The 26,152-nt window shown below is 42.7% G+C and overlaps 1 protein-coding gene across 1 annotated transcript in view; it reads left to right on the forward strand.

Moving 5' to 3' along the window:
- ncor1 (nuclear receptor corepressor 1) overlaps positions 1-26,152 on the forward strand; it is a 375,214-nt gene that overhangs the window by 227,055 nt on the left and 122,007 nt on the right. The window contains exons 18-20 of the mRNA XM_048612313.1: positions 15,439-15,581; positions 18,403-18,535; positions 19,514-20,027. Of these exons, the coding sequence (XP_048468270.1) occupies positions 15,439-15,581; positions 18,403-18,535; positions 19,514-20,027 (790 nt within the window). The remainder of the gene's footprint in view (positions 1-15,438; positions 15,582-18,402; positions 18,536-19,513; positions 20,028-26,152) is intronic.

Genomic DNA, 26,152 nt, shown 5'->3' on the forward strand with positions numbered 1-26,152 from the left:
GTTTCCAGTCAATATTTGGAAAGTTAAAGTCCCCCATAACAACTACCCTGTTACTTTCGCTCCTATCCAGAATCATCTTTGCAATCTTTTCCTCTACGTCTCTGGAACTTTTTGGAGGCCTATAGAAAACTCCCAACAGGGTGACCTCTCCTTTCCTGGTTCTAACCTCAGCCCATACTGCCTCAGTAGACGAGTTGTCATCAAATGTCCTTTCTGCCACCGTAATACTGTCCTTGACTAACAATGCCACACCTCGCCCTCTTTTACCACCTTCCCTGATGTTACTGAAACATCTAAACCCCGGAACCTGCAACAACCATTCCTGTCCCTGCTCTATCCATGTCTCCGAAATGGCCACAACATCGAAGTCCCAGGTACCAACCCATGCTGCAAGTTCACCCACCTTATTCCGGATGCTCCTGGCATTGAAGTAGACACACTTCAAACCACCTTCCTGCCTGCCGGTACACTCCTGCGACCTTGAAAGCTTATTTATGACCTCACTACTCCCAACCTCCTGTACACTGGAGCTACAATTCAGGTTCCCACCCCCCTGTTGAATTAGTTTAAACCCTCCCGAAGAGCATCAGCAAATTTCCCCCCCAGGATATTGGTACCCCTCTGGTTCAGGTGTAGACCATCCCGTTTGTAGAGGTCCCACCTACCCCAGAATGAGCCCCAATTATCCAGGTATCTGAATCCCTCCCTCCTGCACCATCCCTGTAGCCACGTGTTCAACTGCTCTCTCTCCCTATTCCTCGCCTGGCTAGCACGTGGCACGGGTAACAAACCAGAGATAACAACTCTGTTTGTTCTAGCTCTAAGCTTCCACCCTAGCTCCTTGAATTTCTGCCTTACGACCCCATCGCTTTTCCTACCTATGTCGTTGGTGCCTATGTGGACCACGACTTGGGGCTGCTCCCCCTCCCCCTTAAGGATCCCGAAAACACGATCCGAGACATCACGGACCCTGGCACCTGGGAGGCAACACACCAACCGCGAGTCTCTCTCGTTCTCACAGAATCTCCTATCTGTCCCCCTAACTGTGGAGTCCCCAATGACTAATGCTCTCCTCCTCTCCCCCCTTCCCTTCTGAGCAACAGGGACAGAGTCTGTGCCAGAGACCTGTACCCCATGGCTGACCCCTGGTAAGTCATCCCCCCGCAACAGTATCCAAAACGGTATACTTGTTTTTGAGGGGAATGGCCACAGGGGATCCCTGCACTGTCTGCCTGTTCCCTTTCCGTCCCCTGACTGTAACCCATCTACTTTTTTCCTGTACCTGAGGTGTGACTACCTCCCCGTAACTCCTCTCAATTACCCCCTCAGCCTCCCGAATGATCCGAAATTCATCCAGCTCCAGCTCCAGTTCCCTAACACGGTTTCCGAGGAGCTGGAGTTGGGTGCACTTCCTGCAGATGAAGTCAGTGGGGACACTAGTGGTGACCCTTACCTCCCACATTCTATAGGAGGAGCATACAACTGCCGTAACATCCATTCCCACTGTTCTGAATTCCCAAACAGACAAATTAAAAAAAAAACTAGTAGCCTTCCCAAATCAGCGCTCAGAGCCTTTTTTTTTTGGTTAGAGGAGGAGGATGGGTGGGAGACACTACCTAGGTAGTGTTTCGGGTAAAGCAATCGCCCAAATATATTACCTCACTTACTCCAAAAATGGAGTCACGCGAGGTAAGACTTTTATAGAAATGGCGAATATTCCATCGCTTTCCTGATTTATGCCTTTCAGATGGTGGGCAGGTTTCAGGGAGTCAAACAGTGAATTACTTCACAGAATTTCCAGCATCCATTTGCTCCAGTAGTCCAAAGATGTGCAGGTTAGGTGGATTGGCCAAGGGATATTCAGGTTTACAGGCTAGGGGATGGATCTGGGTGGGATGCTCTTCGGAGGGTCGGTGTGGGCTCAATGGGCAAAATGGCCTGTTTCCCACACTGGAGGGATTCTAAGATGTAATCTGCTTTTGTAGCTAAGATATTCATAAGTCTCATACAGCTAAGCTTCTGTTCAGTTGTAATCCCTTCAGGATATTCATGGTGAAGGAACAATTTGGATAAGAATGTATGAGGCATGGTTAGTAAGTTTGCAGATGAAACCAACATTGATGATTTGGTGGACAGTGAAGGAAGTTATCTAAGATTACAATGGGGTCTTGATCAATTGGGCCAATGGGCTGAGGAGTGGCACATGGAGTAAATGCAAGGTATTGCATTTTGGTACAACAAATAAGGGTAGCATTTGTACAGATGCTGTTGGGGTCCTCGGTGGTGTTGATGAACAGAGAAACCTAGGGTTCAGATATATAATTCTTTGAAAGTTGTGTCACAGGTGGACAGAGTGGTAAAGAAGGCACTTAATACATTTTGTCTTCATGGCTCAGACCATTGAGTATAGGAGCTGGGCCATTATGTTGAGGTTGTGCAGGACATCGATGAGGCCACTGTTGGAGTACTGTGTCCATTTCTGGTCACCCTGGTATCAGAAGGATATTATTTAATTGGAGAGGGTTCAGAAAAGATTTACAAGGATGGTGCTGGGACTAGAGGTTGAATTATAGGGAGAGACTGGATAGACTGGGACTTTTTTCACTGGATCATAGGAGGTTGAGGGGTGACCTTATAGAGGTTTATAAAATCATGAGGGACATAGATAAGGTGAGTAGAAAAGGTCTTTTCCATAGGATGGGGAAGTCCAAAACCAGATGGCATATTTTTAAGGTGAGAGGAGAAAGATTCAAAGGGGACCTGAGGGGCAACATTTTCACACAGGGTGGTTCTTAGTGGAATGAACTGCCAGAGAAGTGGTAGATGTAGGTACAGTTACAATATTTAAAAGATATTTGGATAGGTAGATGCAGAGGGAATGTTTAGAGGGCTGTGGGTGAAATGCAGGCAAGTGGGACTTGTTTAGCTTGGAAACTTGGTTGGCATGGATGAGTTGGACTGAAGGGTTTGTTTCTGTGCTGTATGACCCTATGATTCATAGAACAAAGAATGCTACAGCACAGGAACAGATCCGACGGCGCACCAAGGTTGTGCAACACATAATGCCTTTCTAAACTTAAAAACCTTTGCCTCTACATGGTCCATAACCCTCTATTCCCTGCCTGTTCGTGTATCAGTCAAGATGTCTCTTAAACGTTGCTGTTGTATCCGCCTCCACTACTTCCTTCGGTAGGTTATTCAGGCACTTGGTACCTTCTATGTTTAAAAAAAAACTTACCTCTCCCATCTCCTTTAAATTTCCCCCTTTTTACCTTAAATATGTATCCCCTAGAAATTGACATTTCTACTCTTGGGGAAAAGACTCCTTCTATCCATACCTCTCATAATTTTGTACACCTCTATCAGGTTGTCCCTCATCCTCCGATGTTGAAGTGAAAACAAGCCATGTTTGTCAAATCTCTCAACATAGTTAATACCCTCCAAACCAGGCAGCATCCTGATAAACCATTTCTGTATTCTATCCAAAGCCTCTACATCCTTCTGCTAGTGTGGTGCCCAGAACTGGATGCAGTATTGCAAATGTGGCAGAACCAAAGTTCTGTACAACTGCAACAGATTTGCAATTTTTATACTGTATGCCCCAACTGCTGAAGGCAAGCATGCTACCTGCTTTGTTGACCACCTTCTCTGCTTGTGTTGCCACTTTCGGGAAACTTTGATATGTACAGCTAGACCCCTTTATATGTTGATGCTACTAAGAGTTCTGCCATTTACTGTCTGCTTCACTGTCTGATTCTCTCCTGGATTACATCTTCCAAACTGCAACACCTCACATTTGTCTGGATTAAACTCCATCTGCCATTCCTCTGCCCAAGTCTCCTACTGTATTCTCTGATAATCCTCCTCACTATCTTCAGTTCTCCCAATCTTTGTGTCATCCAATTCAATAGTGATAATGCTGTTAGGTATTGGTCTCTTGATGGAAATGGTCATTGCTTGGCACTTGCACAATGTAATTGTCACTTATCACTTAACAACCCAAGTCTGAGTGTTGTCGAGGTCTTGTTGCATTGTGACACAGGCTATTTTAAGAATTTGAGGATTCAGCAGATGGTGCTGAGCATTTAACAATCATTGGTGAACATCCCCAATTCTAAACTTTCTGGTCATTGACGCAACTTACGATATTGGAGTAAAGGACACCACCCTGAGGAACTCCTAAACAACCACAGTCGTCTTCCTTAATGCTACATAAAACTCCACCAATGGAGTGCTTGTCTCCAGTTCCCATTGACCTTAGTTTTGCTAGGGCTTCTTGATAACACACTTGGTTAACTATTGCCTGAATATCAAGGGCATTCATTCTCATCTCACCTCCAAAGTCCAAATCTTTTGTTCTTGCCTGGTTTAAGGTTGAAATGGGACCTAAGTACAGAGTGGCTGGAACACAAACTGAGCAGAAGTGAGATAACAAAGTGTACAGCTGATGAACACAGCAGGCCAAGCAGCATCGGAGGAGCTGGAAAGCTGATGTTTCGGGTCTGGACCCTTCTTCAGAAATGGGGGAGGGGAGGGGGATTCTGAAATAAATAGAGAGAGTGGGGGAGGCAGATGGAAGATGGATAAAGGAGCAAATAGGTGGAGAGAAGACAGACAGGCCAAAGAGTTGGGGATGGAGCCAGTAAAGGTGAGTGCAGGTGGGGAGTTATTGTGGGGTTAGGTCAGTCCAGGGAGGACGGACAGGTCAAGGAGGTGGGATGAGGCTGGTAGGTAGGAGGTGGAGGTGGGGCTTGAGGTGGAAGGAGTGGACGGACAGGTTCATGAGGCGGGGACAAGCTGGGCTGGTTTTGGGATGTGGTCGGGGATGGGGAGATTTTGAAGCTTGTAGGTATTCCACAAAGCGGTCTTCAAGCCTCTGCTTGGTTTCCCTGATGTAGAGGAGGCCACAACAGGAACAGCGGATACCCCTCCTACCAGCCTCATCCCGCCTCCTTGACCTGTCTGTCCTCCCTGGACTGACCTATCCCCACCCTAACTCCCCACCTGCACTCACCTTTACTGGCTCCATCCCTGCCTCTTTCATGTATGTGCTCCTTTGTCCATCTTCCATCCTCCTCCCCCTCTCTCTCTTTTTATTTCAGAATCCCCTTTCCCCCCCCCCCCCCTCCCCCCCCCTCCATTTATGAAGAAGGGTCCAGACCCAAAATGTCAGCTTTCCTGCTCCTCTGATGCTACTTGGCCTGCTGTGTTCATCCAGCTCTACACCTTGTTATCTAAGATTGTCCAACATCAGCAGTTGCCACTATCTCTGAGCATAAGTGACCTTTTTCTCCTTCTTTCACAGAAGGTGAGCTTTGTTGGCTTGATCAACATATATTGCCTGTCACTGGAATTATCCTGGAAAAGGTGGTGCCAATGTGCCGCCTTAGAACATGGAACATAGAACATTACAGCGCAGTGCAGACCCTTCGACCCTCGATGTTGCGCTGACCTGTGAAACCAATCTGAAGCCCATCTAACCTAAACTATTCCATTATCATCCATATGTTTATCCAATGACCATTTAAATGCCCTTAAAGTTGGCGAGTCTACTACTTTGGCAGGCAGGGCATTCCACGCCCTTACTGCTCTCTTGAGTAAAGAACCTACCTCTGACATCTGTCCTATATCTATCACCCCTCAATTTAAAGCTATGTCCCCTCGTGCTAGCCATCACCATCTGAGGAAAAAGGCTCCCACTGTCCACCCTATCTAATCCATTGATCATCTTGTATGTCTCTATTAAGTCACCTCTTAACCTTCTTCTCTCTAACGGAAACAGCCTCAAGTCCCTCAGCCTTTCGTCATAAGACCTTCCCTCCATACCAGGCAACATCCTGATAAATCCCCTCTGCACCCTTTCCAATGTTTCCACATCCTTCCTATAATGCGGTGACCAGAACTGTACGCAATACTCCAAGTGCGGCCGCACCAGAGTTTTGTACAGCTGCAACATGACCTCATGGCTCCGAAACTCAATCCCTCGACCAATAAAACCTAACACACCGCTATCAACCTGGGTGGCAACTTTCAGTGATCTATGCACATGGACAGCGAGATCTCTCTGCTCATCCACACTACCAAGAATCTTACCATTAGCCCAGTACTCTGTATTCCTGTTACTCATTCCAAAGTGAATCACCTCACACTCTTCTGCATTAAACTCCATTTGCCACCTCTCAGCCCAGCTCTGCAGCTTATCTATGTCCCTCTGTAACCTGCAACATCCTTCCGCACTATCCACAACTTCACCGACTTTGGTGTCATCGCTAATTTACTAACCCATCCTTCTACACCCTCATCCAGGTCATTTATAAAAATGACAAACAGCAGTGGCCCCAAAACAGATCCTTGATGTACACCACTAGTAACTGAACTCCAGGATGAACATTTCCTATCAACCACCACCCTCTGTCTTCTTACAGCTAGCCAATTTCTGATACAAACCGCTAAATCACCCTCAATCCCATGCCTCCGTATTTTCTGCAATAGCCTACCATGGGGAACCTTATCAAACGCTTTACTGAAATCCATATACACCACATCAACCGTTTTACCCTCATCCACCTGTTTGGTCACCTTCTCAAAGAACTCAATAAGGTTTGTGAGGCATGACCTACCCTTCACAAAACCGTGTTGGCTATCCCTAATCAAATTATTGCTTTCTAGATGATTATAAATCCTATCTCTTATAATCCTTTCCAACACTTTACCCACAACCGAAGTAAAGCTCACTGGTCTATAATTACCAGGGTTGTCTCTACTCCCCTTCTTGAACAAGGGGACAATATTTGCTAGTTTCCAGTCTTCTGGCACTATTCCTGAAGACAATGATGACATAAAGATTAAAGCCAAAGGCTCTGTAATCTCCTCTCTAGCTTCCCAGAGAATCCTAGGATAAATCCCATCCGGCCCAGGGGACTTATCTATTTTCACACCTTCCAGAATTGCTAACATCTCCTCCTTATGAACCTCAATCCCGTCTAGTCTAATAGCCTGTATCTCAGTATTCTCCTTGACAACATTGTCTTTTTCCTGTGTGAATACTGACGAAAAATATTCATTTAGTGCCTCTCCTATCTCTTTGGACTCCACGCGAAACTTCCCACTACTGTCCTTGACCGGCCCTAATCTTACTCTAGTCATTCTTTTATTCCGGACATACCTATAGAAAGCTTGAGGGTTTTCCTTGATCCCACCTGCTAAGGACTTCTCATGTCCCCTCCTGGCTCTTCTTAGCTCTCTCTTTAGGTCCTTCCTGGCTAACTTGTAACTCTCAAGCGCCCTAACTGAGCCTTCACGCCTCACCTCTACATAAGCCTCCTTCTTCCTCTTGACAAGAGATTCAACTTCTTTAGTAAACCACGGTTCCCTCGCTTGACCACTTCCTCCCTGCCTGACAGGTACATACTTCTCAAGGACACGCAGTAGCTGTTCCTTGAACAAGCTCCACGTTTCAATTGTGCCCAGCCCCTGCAGTTTCCTTCTCCATCCTATGCATCCTAAATCTTGCCTCATCGCCTCATAATTGCCTTTCCCCCAGCTATAACTCTTGCCTTGCGGTATATACCTATCCCTTTCCATTGCTAAAGTAAACGTAACCAAATTGTGGTCACTATCACCAAAGTGCTCACCTACCTCCAAATCTAACACCTGGCCTGGTTCATTACCCAGTACCAAATCCAATGTGGCCTCACCTCTTGTTGGCCTATCTACATACTGTGTCAGGAAACCCTCCTGCACACATTGGACAAAAACTGACCCATCTAAAGTACTCTAACTGTAGAGTTTCCAGTCAATATTTGGAAAGTTAAAGTCCCCCATAACAACTACCCTGTTACTTTCGCTCCTATCCAGAATCATCTTTGCAATCTTTTCCTCTACATCTCTGGAACTTTTTGGAGGCCTATAGAAAACTCCCAACAGGGTGACCTCTCCTTTCCTGTTCCTAACCTCAGCCCATACTACCTCAGTAGACGAGTCCTCATCAAACGTCCTTTCTGCCACCGTAATACTGTCCTTGACTAACAATGGCACACCTCGCCCTCTTTTACCACCTTCCCTGATGTTACTGAAAGATCTAAACCCCGGAACCTGCAACAACCATTCCTGTCCCTGCTCTATCCATGTCTCCGAAATGGCCACAACATCGAAGTCCCAGGTACCAACCCATGCTGCAAGTTCACCCACCTTATTCCGGATGCTCCTGGCATTGAAGTAGACACACTTCAAACCACCTTCCTGCCTGCCGGTACACTCTTGCGACCTTGAAACCTTATTCATGACCTCACTACTCCCAACCTCCCGTACACTGGAGCTACAATTCAGGTTCCCATCCCCCTGCTGAATTAGTTTAAACCCTCCCGAAGAGCATTAGCAAATATCCCCCCCAGGATATTGGTACCCTTCTGGTTCAGATGTAGACCATCCCGTTTGTAGAGGTCCCACCTACCCCAGAATGAGCCCCAATTATCCAGGTACCTGAACCCCTCCCTCCTGCACCATCCCTGTAGCCACGTGTTCAACTGCTCTCTCTCCCTATTCCTCGCCTGGCTAGCACGTGGCACGGGTAACAAACCAGAGATAACAACTCTGTTTGTTCTAGCTCTAAACTTCCACCCTAGCTCCTTGAATTTCTGCCTTACGTCCCCATCCCTTTTCCTACCTATGTCGTTGGTGCCTATGTGGACCACAACTTGGGGCTGCTCCCCCTCCCCCTTAACGATCCGAGACATCATGGACCCCGGCACCTTGGAGGCAACACACCAACCGCGAGTCTCTCTCGTTCCCACAGAATCTCCTATCTGTCCCCCTAACTATGGAGTCCCTTGAATCACTCAAGTCCATGTGGTGTAGTTTACATCCACACTGCCATAAGAGAGGATGTTCCAGGATTTTGACCAAGTGACAGTGAATATATAATACGTTTCCCAGTCGGGATGGTGTACACATTGCAGGTGAACTTACTGTTAGTTGTATCCCCATGAGCCAGCTGCTCTTGTACTTCAAGAAGTTGAGGTCACAGGTTTGGAAAGTGCTTGTGAATTGATGCAGGACATCAAGTAGATGTTACATGCCATGGTGTGGTGGTTTTTTTTTCTTTATTCATTCACAGGATGAGGGCATCGCTGGCTGGTCCAGCATTTATTGCCCAGAGGCAATTAAGAGTCAAACACATTGCTGTGGGTCTGGAGTCACATGTGGGCCAGACCAGGTAAGGATGGCAGTTTCCTTCCCTAAAGGGCATTAGTGAACCAGATGGGTTTTTCCAACAATCGACAATGCATTCACGGTCATCATTAGATTCTTAATTCCAGATATTTATTGAATTCAAATTCCACCATCTGCCATGGCGGCATTTGAACCCACGTCCTCAGAACGTTATCTGGGTCTCTGCATTAATAGTCCAGTGATAATACCACTGGGCCATTTCCTCCCCTGATGGAGATGATGGAGCGATGGTGATGGAGAGAGTGATTATTGAAGGTGTTAGATAAGATACCAATCAAACAGGCCGCGTTTTCCTGAATGATGTTGAACTTATGATCTTGGAGTTGTATCCATTCAGGAAAGTGGAAAGTATTTCATCACATTTTTGAATTTAGCCTTGTAAATGGGGAGACAAGAGGTGAATTACTCACTACAGAATTACCAGTCTCTAATTTGCTGTTATAGCCACAGTATTTATATGGCTGGCCCATTACAGTATCTGATCACTGGTAACTCCCAGGATGTTGATGTGGGGGATTCGGCGATGGTAATACCATTGAATATCAACGGTGATGGTTAGATTCTTTCTTGTTGGTGATGGTCATTGCCTGGTACTTTTGTGGTGTAGATGTTACCTGCAACTCATCAGTCCAAGTCTGAAGCTATCCAGTTCTTGCTACACAAGTACATGGACTTGCAGGTTTCAATGAGATCACCTCTCATTCTGCTAAACTGCAATGAATATTGGCCCAACCTATGCAGACTTTCATCATGAAAAGCCCAATTTATTTTTGGACAATGGCCAAAAATAAGGGAAAAGGTACTGCTTTCAGTTGGGGAATCTGTGAAGAAAGATGTTGGCAGTTTTAACAAATTGAGGGCACAGTGTGAGATGTATGTACAGCGACCCTGTATCGCTTGCAGACAAACCGGTAATTTTGCCCACAGACAGCATGAATTAAAAGGGGGAAATCATGTTTAAATAACTTGGAGATCACAGAAATGCTTATTCATAGAAACGCTGTTGGTATGGTTTACATGGACTTCCAGAAGGTGTTCGATATAGTGCCACACAAAGACTTGAGGAATGTTATTTGTCATGGAATAAAGGGACAGTTGTGACGTGGATTCAATATGGGCTGTGTGATGAAAAATCATGTGAAAGGCTGGGTGGCGGGGGGGAGCAGAAAAACAGGAGATTAGCACTAGGTAATGAGGGTAATTTGTAGAACCAGTTCAGGCACAGTGGGCCAAGTTACCCCTTTTACAAGATAATTCTGTGGCAGCAAAGGCACCAGTTGTAGGTTTGTGAGCTCTGCATAGTAACATTATATTGGTTTCTGCGCTCGTGGCTGCAACCTTGTGTATGGGCAATAAAACAGAAACATTTGGCTTGCAAAAAGAAGATGTCCCTGTCTCTCTCTCTTCCCTTTTTGTGTAGAGATGTAGAGGAAAATCTTTAGTCGCGACTATGTTCCATCACCTTTCTCTATAAGCTGGTGCCTCTGCAAAATCCTCTGTTTAAAGGAAAAGGGGTTTTTAAAAAAAAAAACGTTCAGATTCACTGAAGGAGCAATTCCTCAACCAGTTATCAAAAAATGAAGAATTGGTGTGTTCACAACCTCTTGTCATCAGTAGTCGAATGGAACTGGAAGGCGCCAAATAGAAACATGTGTGTTCACTGTCACTCGGTCAAAATCCTGAAACAGCCTCTCTTAATGGCAGTGTGGATGTAAACAACAACTGTGATTTGGACTGGTGCCACAATTGTGCATCACTGACTTGTTTTTAATTCATCTATAATCCTTGCATCTCTTCTTTTCGTGTGTGTGTGTCAGAATTTCAAGAAAGGGAGTGTTTATGTAGTAAGTTAACAATTCATGTTTCCTTTTGGCATTTGGTTAAAGACAATTTATGTGCACTTAATTGTTGTTTACTTATTAATGCCAGAAGTCTTCTATGCATGTTCTTTTAATTAGACAGTGGGTAGAATTAGGAAATTTGGTGGTTTAATCATATTTCACATTTATGACAACTCCAGTTAATAATGAGGCTTGACTTCAAGTACACTATCGCAGTGAGTTGTGATAGCCATGAGATGACACTTTATTCCAGGAATAAGTTGAGTGAGCCTTCTCTGCTTCTCACACAATTGCAATCTCTTTTCAAATGAGACCCAAACTACTTACAGTGCTCCAGATCTGGTCTTACCAAGGTCCTGTACAGTGGCAGTGGAATGTGCCTACTTAATATTTTATACTCCTTGCAATAAACAACAACATTTCAATTTTATTCATTTAATTTGTTGGTAAAATAATTGGGGGGCATGAATAGGGTGGATAGCCAAGGTCTCTTCCCCAGGATGAGGGAGTCCAAAACTAAAGGGCATAGGTTTAAGGTGAGAGGGGAAAGATTTAAAAAGGACCTAATGTGCAGCTTTTTCACACAGAGGGTGGTGCGTGTATGGAATAAGTTGCCAGGGGCACGTGGTGGAGGCTGGTACAATTACAACATTTAAAGGGCATCTGGATGGGTACATGGATAGGAAGGGTTTAGAGGGATATGGGCCAAATGTTGGCAAATGGGACTGGATTAATTTAGGATATCTGGTCGGCATGGACGACCAAGGAGCAAAGGATCTGTTTCCATGATGTACATCTCTATGACATTATTTACCTCCCCAGTCAGTTGCTGTACCTGCATACTAATGTTTTGCAATTTATTTACCAGAACATCCAGATCCCTTTGTATGGCTAGATTTTGCAGGCCTGGTACAGTTAAATGGTATACTGCTTTACTGCCCTTCCTGCCAAAGTGTACAAATTCACACTTTTCCACTCTGTGCTCCATCTACCAAATTTTCCATACTCAATAAATCTGCCTAAATCTATTTTCAGATTCTCCACTTCCTGCCAAACGTTTTTTGCATATATTTGGAACAGAATCTCAAAAATACCAAACCCAAAAGGATCAGCAGTTTGTACTGTACGAGAAGCAGGTGCTGACTGGTTGGAAAATAGACTGTGGCAGAGGCATTGCCGTGGGGAATGCACCACGGAACAGTTAACAGTAAAGCTTTTGTTTAACTTCAAACCAGGGAGCCTCGACTCTTTTTGGTTTAGGGATCAGGAGAATCTTTGAGTGGTGTTCCATTCAAAAGGCAAAGGCATTGAAGGCAAGTTATTGAATATTGTTAAGGCAGAGGTAGATCGATTTTCTTACCTAATGAGAATCTGAAGTATTACCTTTGCGAATGCATCAGGCACAGTTATTCCCCAACTTTTGTTCAGTTCAAAAAAGGTGCAATGTTTGGATATGTTAGACCATAAGATGTAGGAATGAAGGAAGGTCATTCAGTCCATCAAGTTTGTTCCGCCATTCAATTAGGTCATGGCTGAGCTGATAATCTTGTGCTTCACTTCCTTACCTTTCTCCCCATAACCATTGATTCTCTTACTGATTAAAAACTTATCTCGGCCTTGAATATATACTTAATGACCCAGCGTTGACAACCCTCTACAGTAAAGAATTTCACAGATTCACTATCCTCAGAGAAGAAATTTCTCCTCATCTCTGCCCTAGCTGGATGGCCACTTATCTCTGATTATACCCTCTGGTCCTAGGTTCTCCCACAAGGGGAAACAAACTATCTGTGTCTATCCTGCCAAGTCCCCTAAGAATCTTGGATTTTTCAATCTGATTGCCTCTCATTGTCCTAAACTCCAGTGAGTACAGGCCCACCTTTCTGTTCTTTGTTTCTGTTCTTCATGTCTTTGCAAAAGACATGGCCTCGTGTGAATATATGTGGCTTCCAGCCTGTGTACATAAACCACACAGAAAGCCTAATTGTCACTGTGAATTAGTTGTTACTGCAATTCTTAGTACAGTCAGGATTATTTAGCAAATGTTGCCTCAGCATGGGATTGCATTAAATGTTGGAAACTCTGTTCTTAGTTTTGCAAACATAGGCTAGTTGGGTCTCGTCAGTACACTGCCTGTTGTGAGCAGCCAAAAAGACTATAATGCTTGTTATGGTCCATCAGTCATTGGGCCGTATGGTCTGTATATCTGGTAATACAACTGCACTAAGATACATCACATGATTGCAGAAGGATCTAGGTGCTGTAGAGATTGATTCACCAGAAGTTAGTATGCATGTGCAGCAAATAATTAAGAAAGCTAATGGAATGCCATCCTTTTGTGCTCAATTCCTCTTGTAATAAAATAAAATGTTATTTGTCAGTTGTAGAAGGTATTAGTGAGGCCACTCTCATACTGTGCACGGTTCTGATCTCCTTTTCAAAGAACAAAATAAATACATTGGAGACAATTCGGAGGAACTTTATCAGATTGATAACTGGAATAAGTAGGTTGTCTTATGAAGAAAGACTGGGCTTGCTCCCATGGGAGTTTAGGAGAGTGAGTGGTGTCATGATTGAAGTATATAAGATCCTGAAGGGGTATGCCAAACAGATATTTCCCCTTGTGGATGCACCCAGATCGAGGGGGCGCTGAATTAAAATCAGTGTTGTCCTTTTTGGTTCAGGGATCAGGAGAATCTTTTTCTGAGTAGTGTTCCATTCAGAAGGCAAAGGCATTGAAGCCAGGTTATTGAATATTGTTAATGCAGAAGTCGATTGATTTTCTTACCTAATGAGAATCCAAAGTTATTGGGGTAGTTGGAAATGTGGATTTCAGAACACAAACAAATTAGCCATTATTTTAGCCAAAATATGGGAGCAACACTATGGTAGTTACCCCTATCTCCCCAAAAAATAATGTTGAGTCTGCTTTGGACAATCCCCCTTCACATCTGTCTCCATTGAAGAAATACTTCAGACTTTCATTCCTCCTACCAAAGTGGATAATCTCTCACTTATTCACATGGTATTCCATCTGCTGTTGCCCACTTGCTGAGCCTGTCTTAAATCCCTTTGTTCTTTAAATAGCAAAATATTTTGGATCTTGAACTTCATAAAAAAAAAAGACATTAAGTAGAAAAGCAGGGTAGTTATGCTGAACCTCTCTTGGTAGACCACAACTTGGGCATCTACAGCAGTTCTGGTCCCCACACTTTGGGAAGAATGTCCAGATCCTTGAAGGTGTTTTGGAAGCTGTGTCAGAATTGTTCTAGAGATGAAGAATTTTAGCTACAACATTCAGTTGGAAAAGCTTGAAGAATGCAAAGGACGGATTTGATAACATTTTGCAAAATTATGATAGGTTTTACCAAAGTAGACATGGAAAAATCATCCTATTAGTTGATAGTACGAGTACTAGGGGACCTGAACTTGCTGTCTGTGTGGCTGGTGGAAGTAGAAACAGTGAATGATTTTGAAAATGAAATTGCATGGGCACTTACTAGAAATAAACTTTGTTATCATGAGCACCCAAAATCAACAGGTACCTAATATAGGGAGTTGACAGTTTTTAAGCAATTTTCTGATGGTTTATTGATTTTGTTAAAAAACAGCAGTTTAGATAGAATACATTGGTCACCTAGACAAAGAAAGTATACAAGCGTGACAATTGGGGATGATTCACTGACACCAGAGAGGACAGGGCTTTTGCCACAGTGCGTTTTGGTCCTATTAAAGTAATGGAGGCACATCCTGCTGTCTCACTGAAATGTTGGGTACTCTTCCACGTGCCACCTTCCTTTTCTTCTGGTCAATCTTCAATCTAGAGAAGACAGCTCTATGAGGACCACTGCCTGATGAGAACTGTCATCTGCCCTGAGCACTAGTTGATGTACCCTATTTCTAGGAGCAGGTAATTTTTTGCTTTGTGTTAATCAATTGTCTGAATCTTTTCGGCCATGGGACAGCTACTCATGATGTCAGATGACCATTGACCCCTTTCACACCTCCATTTAAAGGTTAGGTTCCATTTCTTCTAAGAACAATGCCGCCTTATTTTTTAAAAATATTGCACTTATAATTGGGTAGTATGGAGCCTGATAATCATCTTTTCATGCTTTTGGAAGGTTTGTAACCCACTGTAACAATGGTTAATTGAAATATCAAATATAGAATACTGAATGAACACAGGTTTAAAGGGAAACCCAATTTCTAACAGCTTGCATGGCCACAGAAATTGTTTAGGGAAGTGGGACTGACTGGACTGTCCTAAAGTGAACCAGCTTGGAATAAGAATTACCTTTTTTGTGCTGTGCAGATCTATAATTTATTAAGGTTTAAACCATGTTTCTTCGCGTTTTCACTTTAGGACTTGTGGAACATGGGCGGAACTGGGCAGCCATTGCAAAGATGGTGGGCACCAAAAGCGAAGCACAGTGCAAGAATTTCTACTTCAATTACAAGAGGAGGCACAACCTGGACATGCTACTTCAACAGCACAAACTTAGAGTGGTGAGTCAGTGCTACATGGGTGTTTCCCCTCATGGGGGATGTTAGAAATAGGGGGAATAGATTCAGATTAATGCTGCGATCCCTATGAAGACTGATTGATAGCTTTTTTTAAAAAAAATTGAATTTGCGTCTAATAGCTGAAAGCATCAGATGAAAAGATTTCTCATTTTTTAACACTTATTCTTTAAAAAATTGATAAGAAAAATATTAATCCCTAAATATTATTTGAAGGCAACTTGTATTTTAATTTACAGACAAAAATGGTCTCCTTTTATACTTAACGCACACAAGTACTTCACATATATATTTTCTTTGTGCCAAACAGTCCAAAATTGCAAAGGGTCACTGGAATTGACTCATTAACTCTGTTTCTCTCTCTACAAGTGCTGCCAGACGTGCTGAGTTTCTCCAACATTTTCTGTTTTAGTCCACAGCAGAATCCAGCTTTCAATGTGTTTTGGTTTCTCCATTTCGTCAAGTCATAATTTAGAATGACCATCTCCAGGTGCTTTCCATAGTTTTTAAGAGGGATCCTTAACCCACTGCCACCTGCAAACCCTGTTCTGATATGTCTTGTCTGTCCACGCCAGAATAAATTTTCTGGAATCCTTAGATGCCTGCTGGACGTGCCTCTTCCTCCCACACCACTATGGTCATTTGGAAAGTCAAGTAGCTTGTTCTGTCTGCTGACCATATAGCCTTCCTCTGCATCCTTCCCAAGGCAACATGAATCAGATGGGCCGTGTCTCTAGGTAGCAGAGCTAAATAACCATCCTTGGCCTCAACTCTCTTTCACCTCAGAACTAAATGGATAATTTACAATATAGTGGCTTACAACCTAATATTATTGACACCTCTCTGGGACGTTGAGAGACCGTCTGCCTGTTTTAAACTCAGACTGCTGCCATTGTTGCAAAACAGCAGTGAGAACCTTACTCCATCACCCCAGTAACACAATCTGGGACTTTCCATGAGCTTTAGACACTGTAGGACTGTTGTCAGGCAGACTTAAGAACAGTTCACACAATTCTTATCATTCTATCTTAACTTGGAACTGTCTCTTTAAATTTATCATTTTATATGACTCATGCTGTTAACATAAGATGTTGTCAATTTAAGACAGATGAGGAGGAATTTCTTCTTTTGAGGGCTATGGACTTCTAGAATTCTCTTTGAGGAGACTGAGTCATTGAATGTATTCAAGACTGAAATGGGCAGATTTTTGAACTGCAGGAGAGTTGATTATGGGAAACCAGCAGGGAACTGGAGTTGAGACTAAGATCAAATCAGCTTTAGTCATGTTGAATAGCTGAGCAGGCTTGAAAGGCCATATAGGCTGTTGCTGCTTATTTCTTGTGTAACTCACTTTGGAATGGACATAACTGGAGAAGCCACTTGTCGAATGCTAGGTAGATTGTCGATGAAACCTGTTGAAGAGCGGGCAAGATGTTGAAGAAAGGCAGCGTAATTGTCATGTCACTGGATTTATAATGCAAAAGCCCAGGCTGCGTTTTGTAGTGTGTTTTTTCATCCTACCATGAAGGAAAGAAATTTGCCATTTTTAACTGTTCTGGCCTTCATATGATTCCAGACTCGTATGAAAGTGGTTAGCTCTAACTGCCCTCTGTGCAGTTATAGATGGGCAATAAATGTTGGCCTAGCCACATTATATAAACAAATAAAGAAACACCATATGTTCCAAGCTGTAATATTCCTTGATTTTTGGCACATCAATGTCTTCCATTAGTTTGAGTAAAGGTCTAGAATATTCTTCTTCAAGTGGTAGTTGGTGCTATTTTTCTATTTGTTCTTGGAATGGGAGTGTCACTGGCAAGCCTTGCGTTAGCTACCCATCCCTAATTGCCCCAGAGATAGTCAACTGTCTTGAGCCACTGCAGTCCAAGTCGTGTAGGTATGCCCATAAGACTGTTGCAGACAGGCTTCTAAGACTTGGGCCCAGTGGCAGTGAGGAAGCATGATATAGTTCTATGCTTGGGTAGTGTGTGATTTGGAAGGGAACTTGCAGGTGGTTGGTTTCCTGTGTATTCCTGTGCAGGTGATAGAAGCTTTGGGTTTGGAAGGTGTTGTTAGAAAATGCAGAGACTGCTACATTTTTCTGAATAACATTTTTTTTTTTCTTTATTTATTCATGGGATCAGGGTGTCGTTGACCAGGCAGCATTTATTGCCCATCCCTAACTGCCCAAATGGCATTTTAGAGTCAACCGCATTGCAGTGGGTCTGGAGTCACATGTAGGCCAGATCAGGCAAGGATGGCAGTTTCCTTCCCTAAAGGACATTAGTGAACCAGATGGATTTTTCCGACAATCGACAATGGATTCACGGTCATCATTAGATTCTTAATTCCAGATATTTATTGAATTCAAATTCCAACATCTGCCGTGACGGGATTCGAACCTGGGTCCCCGGAACATTATCTGGGTCTCTGAATTAACAACCCAACAATAATACCACCAGGCCACCGCCTCCCCCTATATTGAGGAATAAGGGGCAAAGGCATGGAGGCCACAGATCAGCTATGATCTCATCGAATGGCGGCACAGGCTCAAGGGGCTAAGTGATTTACTCTCGTCCCTACTGTCTTTCCTGCCTTGACGATGCCAAGGCATACAAGGCCATAGTCGAAGTGCTGGAAAACAAGATTAGAATTGTGAGGTGGTAGTTTTTGTTCACTGTAGGCTCAGTGGGCTGAAGGGTCTTTTTCTGTGATGTAGGCCTTTAAGGTTGTCTTGTGAGAGTGATGTCATGGGTGCAGAGTTATGTAGTTCCCAGGAGTTTTTTCACATCATCTTTCTCCTCAGCAACAGATGTCACGGAGATCTCGTGAGGACCGGGAAGTGTCTCAATGCGAAAGCATTGCTTCAACTGTGTCTGCACAAGAAGATGAGGACAATGAAGTGTCCAATGAGGAGGAGAATCCAGAGGACAGTGAAGGTATAAAGGAATCAGTGTCAATGTGTGTTGGAGTTGTTAGTATTTGTTTGGATAAGTTTAAAACTTTGCATGGGCCAGGGGTTTGGGATGGGAAGTGAGAGGAAGAATCCAGAATTGTCAAAAACACTGCCATCCCCAAACTTGTGTCTGCACTGAGTCAAATACACTACCTGCTAGTATCCATACTGCAAAATGATACTTAGCTTCCACTCATCTACACGGCAGAACTGTATTTGTCTTCTGTCAACAGTGTGGAGCTCGAGGAACACAGTAGGTCAGGCAGCATTAGAGGATTAGGAAAGTCGACGTTTCGCATAGGGATCCTTCTTCAGAACTTCAGAAGAAGGGTCCCGACCTCTAACGTCGACTTTCCTGCTCCTCTGATGCTGCCTGACCTGCTGTGTTCCTGCAGCTCCATACTGTGTTGACTCTGACTCCAGCATCTGCAGTTCTTGGTATCTTCGAGTGTATTTGGCTTCTGCTGGTCCTACTCTGTTAGATTATCATTAACTTCACCCAATATTTCCATTACTGAGCCAGGCTGTGATCATCTTTCTATACAACAACATTGATTCAGAAAGGATTCCTGAGTTCTCGTGGTATTGTTGTGTTAAAAGGGTTAATGGTTTAATTACACAAAGTTCATGTTCAGCGTTCAACATATTATCATGCTGGAGCGGAAAAGTGTTAATTTTTGATGGCACCCAATCCCAGAAACCTGCTGTCCAGTTTTTAGACCCTCTATCTTGTATATCCTGTAGCGACTCAGAATTGTTAGGACAATTTATGCATATTTAGTTTATTGGGATAAATGACTGTTCATTAGATGATCATTTTCTACACATACCTGGAAAAGAATCTCAGTTGATAATGTATTTGTTTCAAGTTTGCATAACTTGTGCTTTACTTTTTGTTCCTTCATTATTCTTGTCCCACGAATCCCATTGTGACAAATGAATGTAAATTATTTATTCCCAGGAGCTGAGAACAGCTCAGATACTGAAAGTGCACCTTCACCATCACCTGTGGACACAGGCAAGTCAAGCAAAGAAAGTACAGAGACGAACAAATTAACTGAAGAAGAGCTCAATCCCACAAGCAAAAGTTCTCCAATTATTCCACCTGTCTCACCAGCTCCAGCTGCTGCTTTGCCTGAACTGCAAGTTAAACAAGAAATGAACTTAGGCTTTGAGGAGTCAATGGAGGGGCAGAGGGGGTCTGATGCTGAAGCAAAGCCTGTGTTTGAGCCTCAGGTGAAGCCCAAAACTGAACCTGTGGATGTGGATATGAAACCAGAAGAAAATCTGCAGGTTAAAGTGGAGGTTGATGCCAAAGACAAACAATTTGAGAAGGCCAGACAGCAGGAAACAGTGGCATCAGAGCTACTTGATCTGCCGCAGCCTGGAGCACAGGTGGAATCTCACTCAGACAATGATTCAAGTGCAACTTGCAGTGCTGATGAGGTGGAAGATGGGGAACCTGAGAGGCAAAGGTGGGTCCATTTTGTTTGTTAAAGGGGCATGACAGTAAATAAAATTACTTTGCCAGCAGGGTCAGTAGTTTGTAATTTTTATGGATAAAATAAATGGGATAAGAGTCAAGTGACATGCAGAAAGAGTTTTTAAAACAAAGGAGTGGTTAAGATTTGGAATCCACTTCTGATTGGGCATTGGATATAGAATCCACACTACCTTCTAAAAGAAATTGACTGAATATTTAAAGGATTAAAATTGGTAGGAATGTTGGGAAAGAGTGGAGAGCGGGACTAACTGGATTCGCTTTACAAAAGCTGATGACTAATGGCCGCCTCCTACCCTGTACTGTGAATTGCAGAATGTGATTTCTCAATATTGTAGAAACAGAACTTTATTTATTCAGTCACCATATATGTGACCTTGGTCGTAAGTGGTGAAACAAAAAGTCAGTGAAAAACCTCGGTATGTAGTCCATGCTTTTCCAAATTGGGTAGTCACTGTTTCAAGATCATCCCAAAAGGATTTTCCTGTTATTGAGATATATTCCTGCTTCATTATGAAAAGTAGTGGTTTAAAATGCTTTCTGAATTCCAGTACTTTCATGAGGTTGTTATTTGCAACACTTTTTCCTTTAATTATTCAACTCTCTCCCATGCATGTGATCTTAAATGTATCTTGGAACAAGAAATGGCCATTGACTATCACAAGCCTATTCTGTCATTTCATGAGATGATTGACCTCTACTTAGTACCTGTCCCTGATCCTTTTGGCCTTGACACTATAATAGATGTCAAATTGTATAGGTTCGACAGGGTAGGTATAGAAAAATGCTTGCACTTCTGAAGGAATGTGGGGGGGGGTGGAGGGGTTGTTGAGGGTTCCAGAACTAGTGGCTGAAAATATAAACTATTTTTATCACTGCTATTCAAAAAAGGAGGACAGTTTCCAGAAAAATACAGACAGACATCAGTGTCAGGAACATATTGGAACCCATTCCTGAGAAATTGGCAATTGATCAGTTAGACAACCATAATAAGTGTAGCCAGAGTGAGCAAGGCTGAAGAAAGAGAAATCATTGTTTGGCAATTCCAAAACAACCTTCTCAACCTGGCCTGCTGCTTACAAAAATTTGTGAACAGGATATGGGCCAAATGCTGGCAAATGGGACTAGATCAGTTTGGGCTATCAGGTCGGCATGGACAAGTTGGACCAAAGGGTCTGTTTCTGTGCTGTATTACTCTGACTCTATTAATTTTTGTACTTGTGCCCCTTTAAAGTTGTACCACTAAATTACTATTATCATGTCATTCTTCCTAACAAAATTACTTCACAGTTCCCCATTGAAATTCACCTGCCGCCTGTGTGCTTTGTTTTTTAAACCCCTGGTCTTTCAATGTCCTCCTGAAATCCATTGCTATACCAAATTTCTACATAATCTGCAAACTTTCAAAATATGCCTGTATACCCAGGCCCAAACTATTAATATGCATGAGAAAAAGCACTGCTTCTAATATTGCATTCAAGGGCAATTAACTCCACACTTGATCTCAATCTGAAAATAACTATTCACCACTTCTCTCTGCTTTCTGTCCCTTAGCGAGTTTGGTATTCTCCTACCCACCACACCTTCAATTTATTGGACTCCAGTTCTACTGACAAGTCTATTATATGGTACTTCATCAAACATATCAGAGAGGTCTACATGCATGTACACAACAACAGCTTTCCCATCTCAACCCTTGGAAAATTCAAACAAATTTATCAAATACAACGTACCTTTAACAATTCTATGCTGACTTATCTTTCCAATCTTTCCAAATGCCAATTAAATGTGGCTCTGATTATTGTTTCTAATGGTCTCCCTACTACTGACATTAGGCTAATTGGCTTGTAGTCATTAGCTTTAGCGCACATCTTGTTTTTAATCAAAGGATTAGCGTTTCCAATTAAAAGAGAAACGATACAAATTTTCAGCAGATCCAACAGCATTTGTAGAGAGAGAAACAGAGTTAACTTTGTGGGTTGTGACAGTACATCAGATGAAAAGCCCTAGACCTGTTGAGTATTCCCAGCATCCCCTACTTTGTGTTTTTCTTAGATTTATTCATTCACAGGTTATGGACACCACTGGCTAAATCAGCATAAATTGCCCATCCTTAATTGCCCTTGAGATTAAATTTGAAATAATATGTCAAATGCTGTGCTTTTCAAATGATTCATGTAAGCTTTTGAAATAAATACCTGCTTTTTCATTCTGTCCTTCTTGTTCCCCCTCAACCTAGTCTGTCTTTCTCTCACTTTATTTTCTTCATTGCTTGATTTGACACCTGATTCATCTTATTTCTTTCTAACTCCCTCTAACTCATTAGATTTCAGTCGATCCCTGTCAATTGATTTTGAAATTGCCAACCCATTATCAGCTCTCAGTTACAGCGATTGGCAGCACAATAAATTTTCAAGTTGGAGTCTAAAGTAATAAGTCTGATTGAAAGCATCAGAAAGGTCATTCTAATTGGACAGATTCACTAGCATCAACTAGACACTAATATGGACATGATAAAGACAGACCCAAAGACCTTGTTGTTAAAGTTTGGCAACTTGTGCAAAAACTGAAGAGCTGTCCCACAGATCAGTTGAGAAACAGCCTGATGTAATTGTACTTAGAATTACACAATCCAATCAAAGTTCCAGATTCCTCCATAACGATTTCTGTGAATGTTCTGTCACACCAGAGGTAAGTTCAGAAATCACACGACACCAGGTTATAGTCCAACAGGTTTATTTGAAAACACAAGCTTTCGGAGCCTTACCTCTCCTTCAGGTGTTAGTGAGAGAGGTAGTATCAGATACTGAATTTCTATGTAAAAGATCAAAGGGTCACACCACTGATGAGGGTGTACTAAACAAACCTAAGATTCTGTTAAACCCTTAATCAGTTAGAAGGTTTTAATTGATTAATGTATATATGTAAATCCCCGAATTATTTTGAAGTCACTATGGACAGTCAGTCAATGTTGCATTTTATAAATCCCTATTTTGGAAATAAAACCAGTCTGACTCCATACCAAAACACAAATAGATTCTAAAGAAGGCCTCGCACCTAAAATGCATTGTCTGACCTAAAATGTCACCTCTTCTTTACACTGATAAAACCTTTAGCACTCTCAGAACAGTGATTTCACTGTCCATCCCAGTCCAACACCAGCACCTCCGCATGATACCAGAGATACAGGCACGATGATATACAGTTGGGAGGAGTGACCCTTGTACTCCTGAACATTGACTCGGCATCCCAGTAAGTCTGGTGGCATCATGTTAATGATAGGCAAGAAAATATCTGTTCTTTACGACCAACCCACTAGCAACGGCACATAGTATACGGGGGGGGGAGGGGGTTGGTGTTATTGTCTACCACCAAGAATGTCTTGGAAGCTGACTTTACTGGCCAAGTTCTGAAGGACATAGCTGCCAAGCTGGATCTTTGGCAGGTAATGAAACAACCAAAATGACGGAAAAATTGGCTTGACTTTGTTCTCATCAACTGCCTGTCGCAGATATACCTATCCATGATGGTATGGTTTGGTATGCACCTGTTGGACCTTGTGAAGATGAAATCCCATCTTCGTGCTAAGGATACCCTTCATCTAAATGGAATGGATTCAGAACTGATCTAGCGTTCAAAGTTGGCCATCTTGGGGTGTTTGGACCATAACCAACAGCAAAACTATATTGCACCACAATCTGTAACCTCATGAACGAATATGTTCCAAACTCCACCATTTAGGTCAAGCCAGACATAGATTTAATGTAGAATGTGGCAAAGTAAACCAGGTGCAGCCCAAAGTATATTTAAAATTGAGTTATCAACCTGGTGAAGCAACTGTATAGGGCAATATTTTTCCAAAGTCTGGAAACAGCATGTTAACACAGCTATTCACACAAGCAACAGATCAGATAAGAATGCTGCAGTCCTGCCACATCCTCGCATTCATGGTGGTAGACAATTGAACAACTAATGGGAGAAGGGGGACAATAAGGTGTAGAGCTGGATGAACACAGCAGGCCAAGCAGCATCAGAGGAGCAGGAAGGCTGACATTTCGGGCCTAGACCCTTCTTCAGAAAATGGGAGAAGTTAGTTTCATGAACAGCACCACCAGCAACCCTCAGGGCAGGAATGATTGAATGTAACAACTTAAGTCAGCGTGCTGAGTGTATTATCCATCTTGGTTTTTCCCTTCACCAATGCTAATCTTCGGCCTATTCAACTTGCTCCATGTGCTATCAGTAAAAACAGAACAGTATATTGGATATGAAAGACTAGATATATGACCGAATAACTTTTCAACATGTGCCCCATTGTTAACACTAGCTGCAGGACAGCTGCAACATTGACAACTACTTGACAGACTAGAAAATTGTCTGGTTATGCCCTGTTCACAAATATAACAAATCGAAACTGGTCAATTACGACTCTTTTGCTCTATTCTCAATTATCAGCGAAGTGGAAGGTGCTATCAAGCAACACTTGCGTAAGTATGACCTGTCACTGATAGTCAGTTTGGCTTTTGCCCAGTCTGTTTCTAACTTCATTGCAACATTGTTCCAAAGATGAACAAAGGAGCTGAATTCCAGAGACCTAAGCAATTATCCTTAAGATTAGGGGGGAAAGTGGTCTACTAGTTTTTGAAGGTCAGTTGTCTGAGCCTTGCAGCATCCCTGCAGAAATTTTGCAGCGCACCGTCCAAAGTCTAAAACATTTTCATCTGGCAAATCAATGATTAATTTTCTATCGGATAACTGACCTTCAAAAACTAGTAGACCACTTTTCTCCCTACTCTTCAGGATAGTTGCATACACCTCTGAAATTCAGCCCCTTTGTTCATTTTTGGACTAATGTTGCAATGAAGTCAGAACCAGAGCAAGCAAAAACCAAACTGAATATCAGTGACAGGTCATACTTATGCAAGTGTTGCTTGGTAGCATCTTTCCACTTCGCCTTACTACTTTAGGAAAACAAAGATCTTTCAATCTCAGATTTAAAATGTTAATTAACCTAGCATCATCAAACTACTTTAAGGATCCATTAAATAATCCATTTTTCCATTCAAATTGAAATCAAGTAGGATCAAGTAAGCCATAATTTGTATTTTCATGGTTTATGAAGTAGTCAAAAATATTGATATTTGTAAACTTTTATCAGATTCCCACAAGCTTCTGCTGAGAGATTGAAAAATTGAGAGACACTAAGGGGAGAAATTAGTAGAATTGAAAAGAAACTTTGTCAAAAAGATAACTTATTGCAATTAGGGCGAGGATTGAAACGCAGAGTCGTCAAAATTATTAAAGCACAGTAGAAGATCATTCATCCCATGGTGTATGCACTAACTCTCCAACTGGCCATTTCACATAACACCATTCTGCTGCCTTCTCTCCACAACCCTGCACATTTCTTCCTTTCCAAATAACAATCTTCTTTCAAATACCTCAACTGAATATGTGTCTAACACATTTTTGTCATTTGTATAAATATTTGGATGTGAATATAGGAGGAATAGTTAGTAAGTTTGCAGATGACACCAAAATTGTTGTTGTAGTGGACAATGAGCAAGGCTATCTTGGAGTACAATGGGACCTTGATCAGATGGACCAGTGGGCTGAGGAGTGGCAGGTGGAGTTTAATTTAGAAAGATGTCAGGTGTTGCATTTTGGCAAGGCAAACCAGAGCAGGACTTATACACTTAATGGTAGGGTCCTGGAGAGTGTTGCCGAAAAAGAGACCTTGGGGTGCAGGTTCATAGTCCCTTGAAGGTGGAGTCACATGTAGACAGGGTAGTGGAGAAGGCGTTTGGTATGCTTGCCTTTATTGGTCAGTGCATTGAGTATAGGAGTTGGGAGGTCATGTTGTGACTGTACAGGACATTGGTTAAGCCACTTTAGGAATACTGCGTTGAATTCTGGTCGCCTTGCAATAGGAAAGATGTTGTTAAACTTGAGAGGGTGCAGAAAAGATTTACATGGATGTTGCCAGAACTGGAGGGTTTGAGCTATTGGGAGAGGCTGAATAGGCTGGTGCTATGTTCCCTAGAGCACCACACCCTGAGAAGTGACTTAATAGAGGTTTATTAAATCATGAGAGGCATG

The sequence above is a fragment of the Rhincodon typus genome, chromosome 26 (genome assembly GCF_021869965.1).
Source record: "Rhincodon typus isolate 14 chromosome 26, sRhiTyp1.1, whole genome shotgun sequence".
Lineage (NCBI taxonomy): Eukaryota > Metazoa > Chordata > Chondrichthyes > Orectolobiformes > Rhincodontidae > Rhincodon > Rhincodon typus.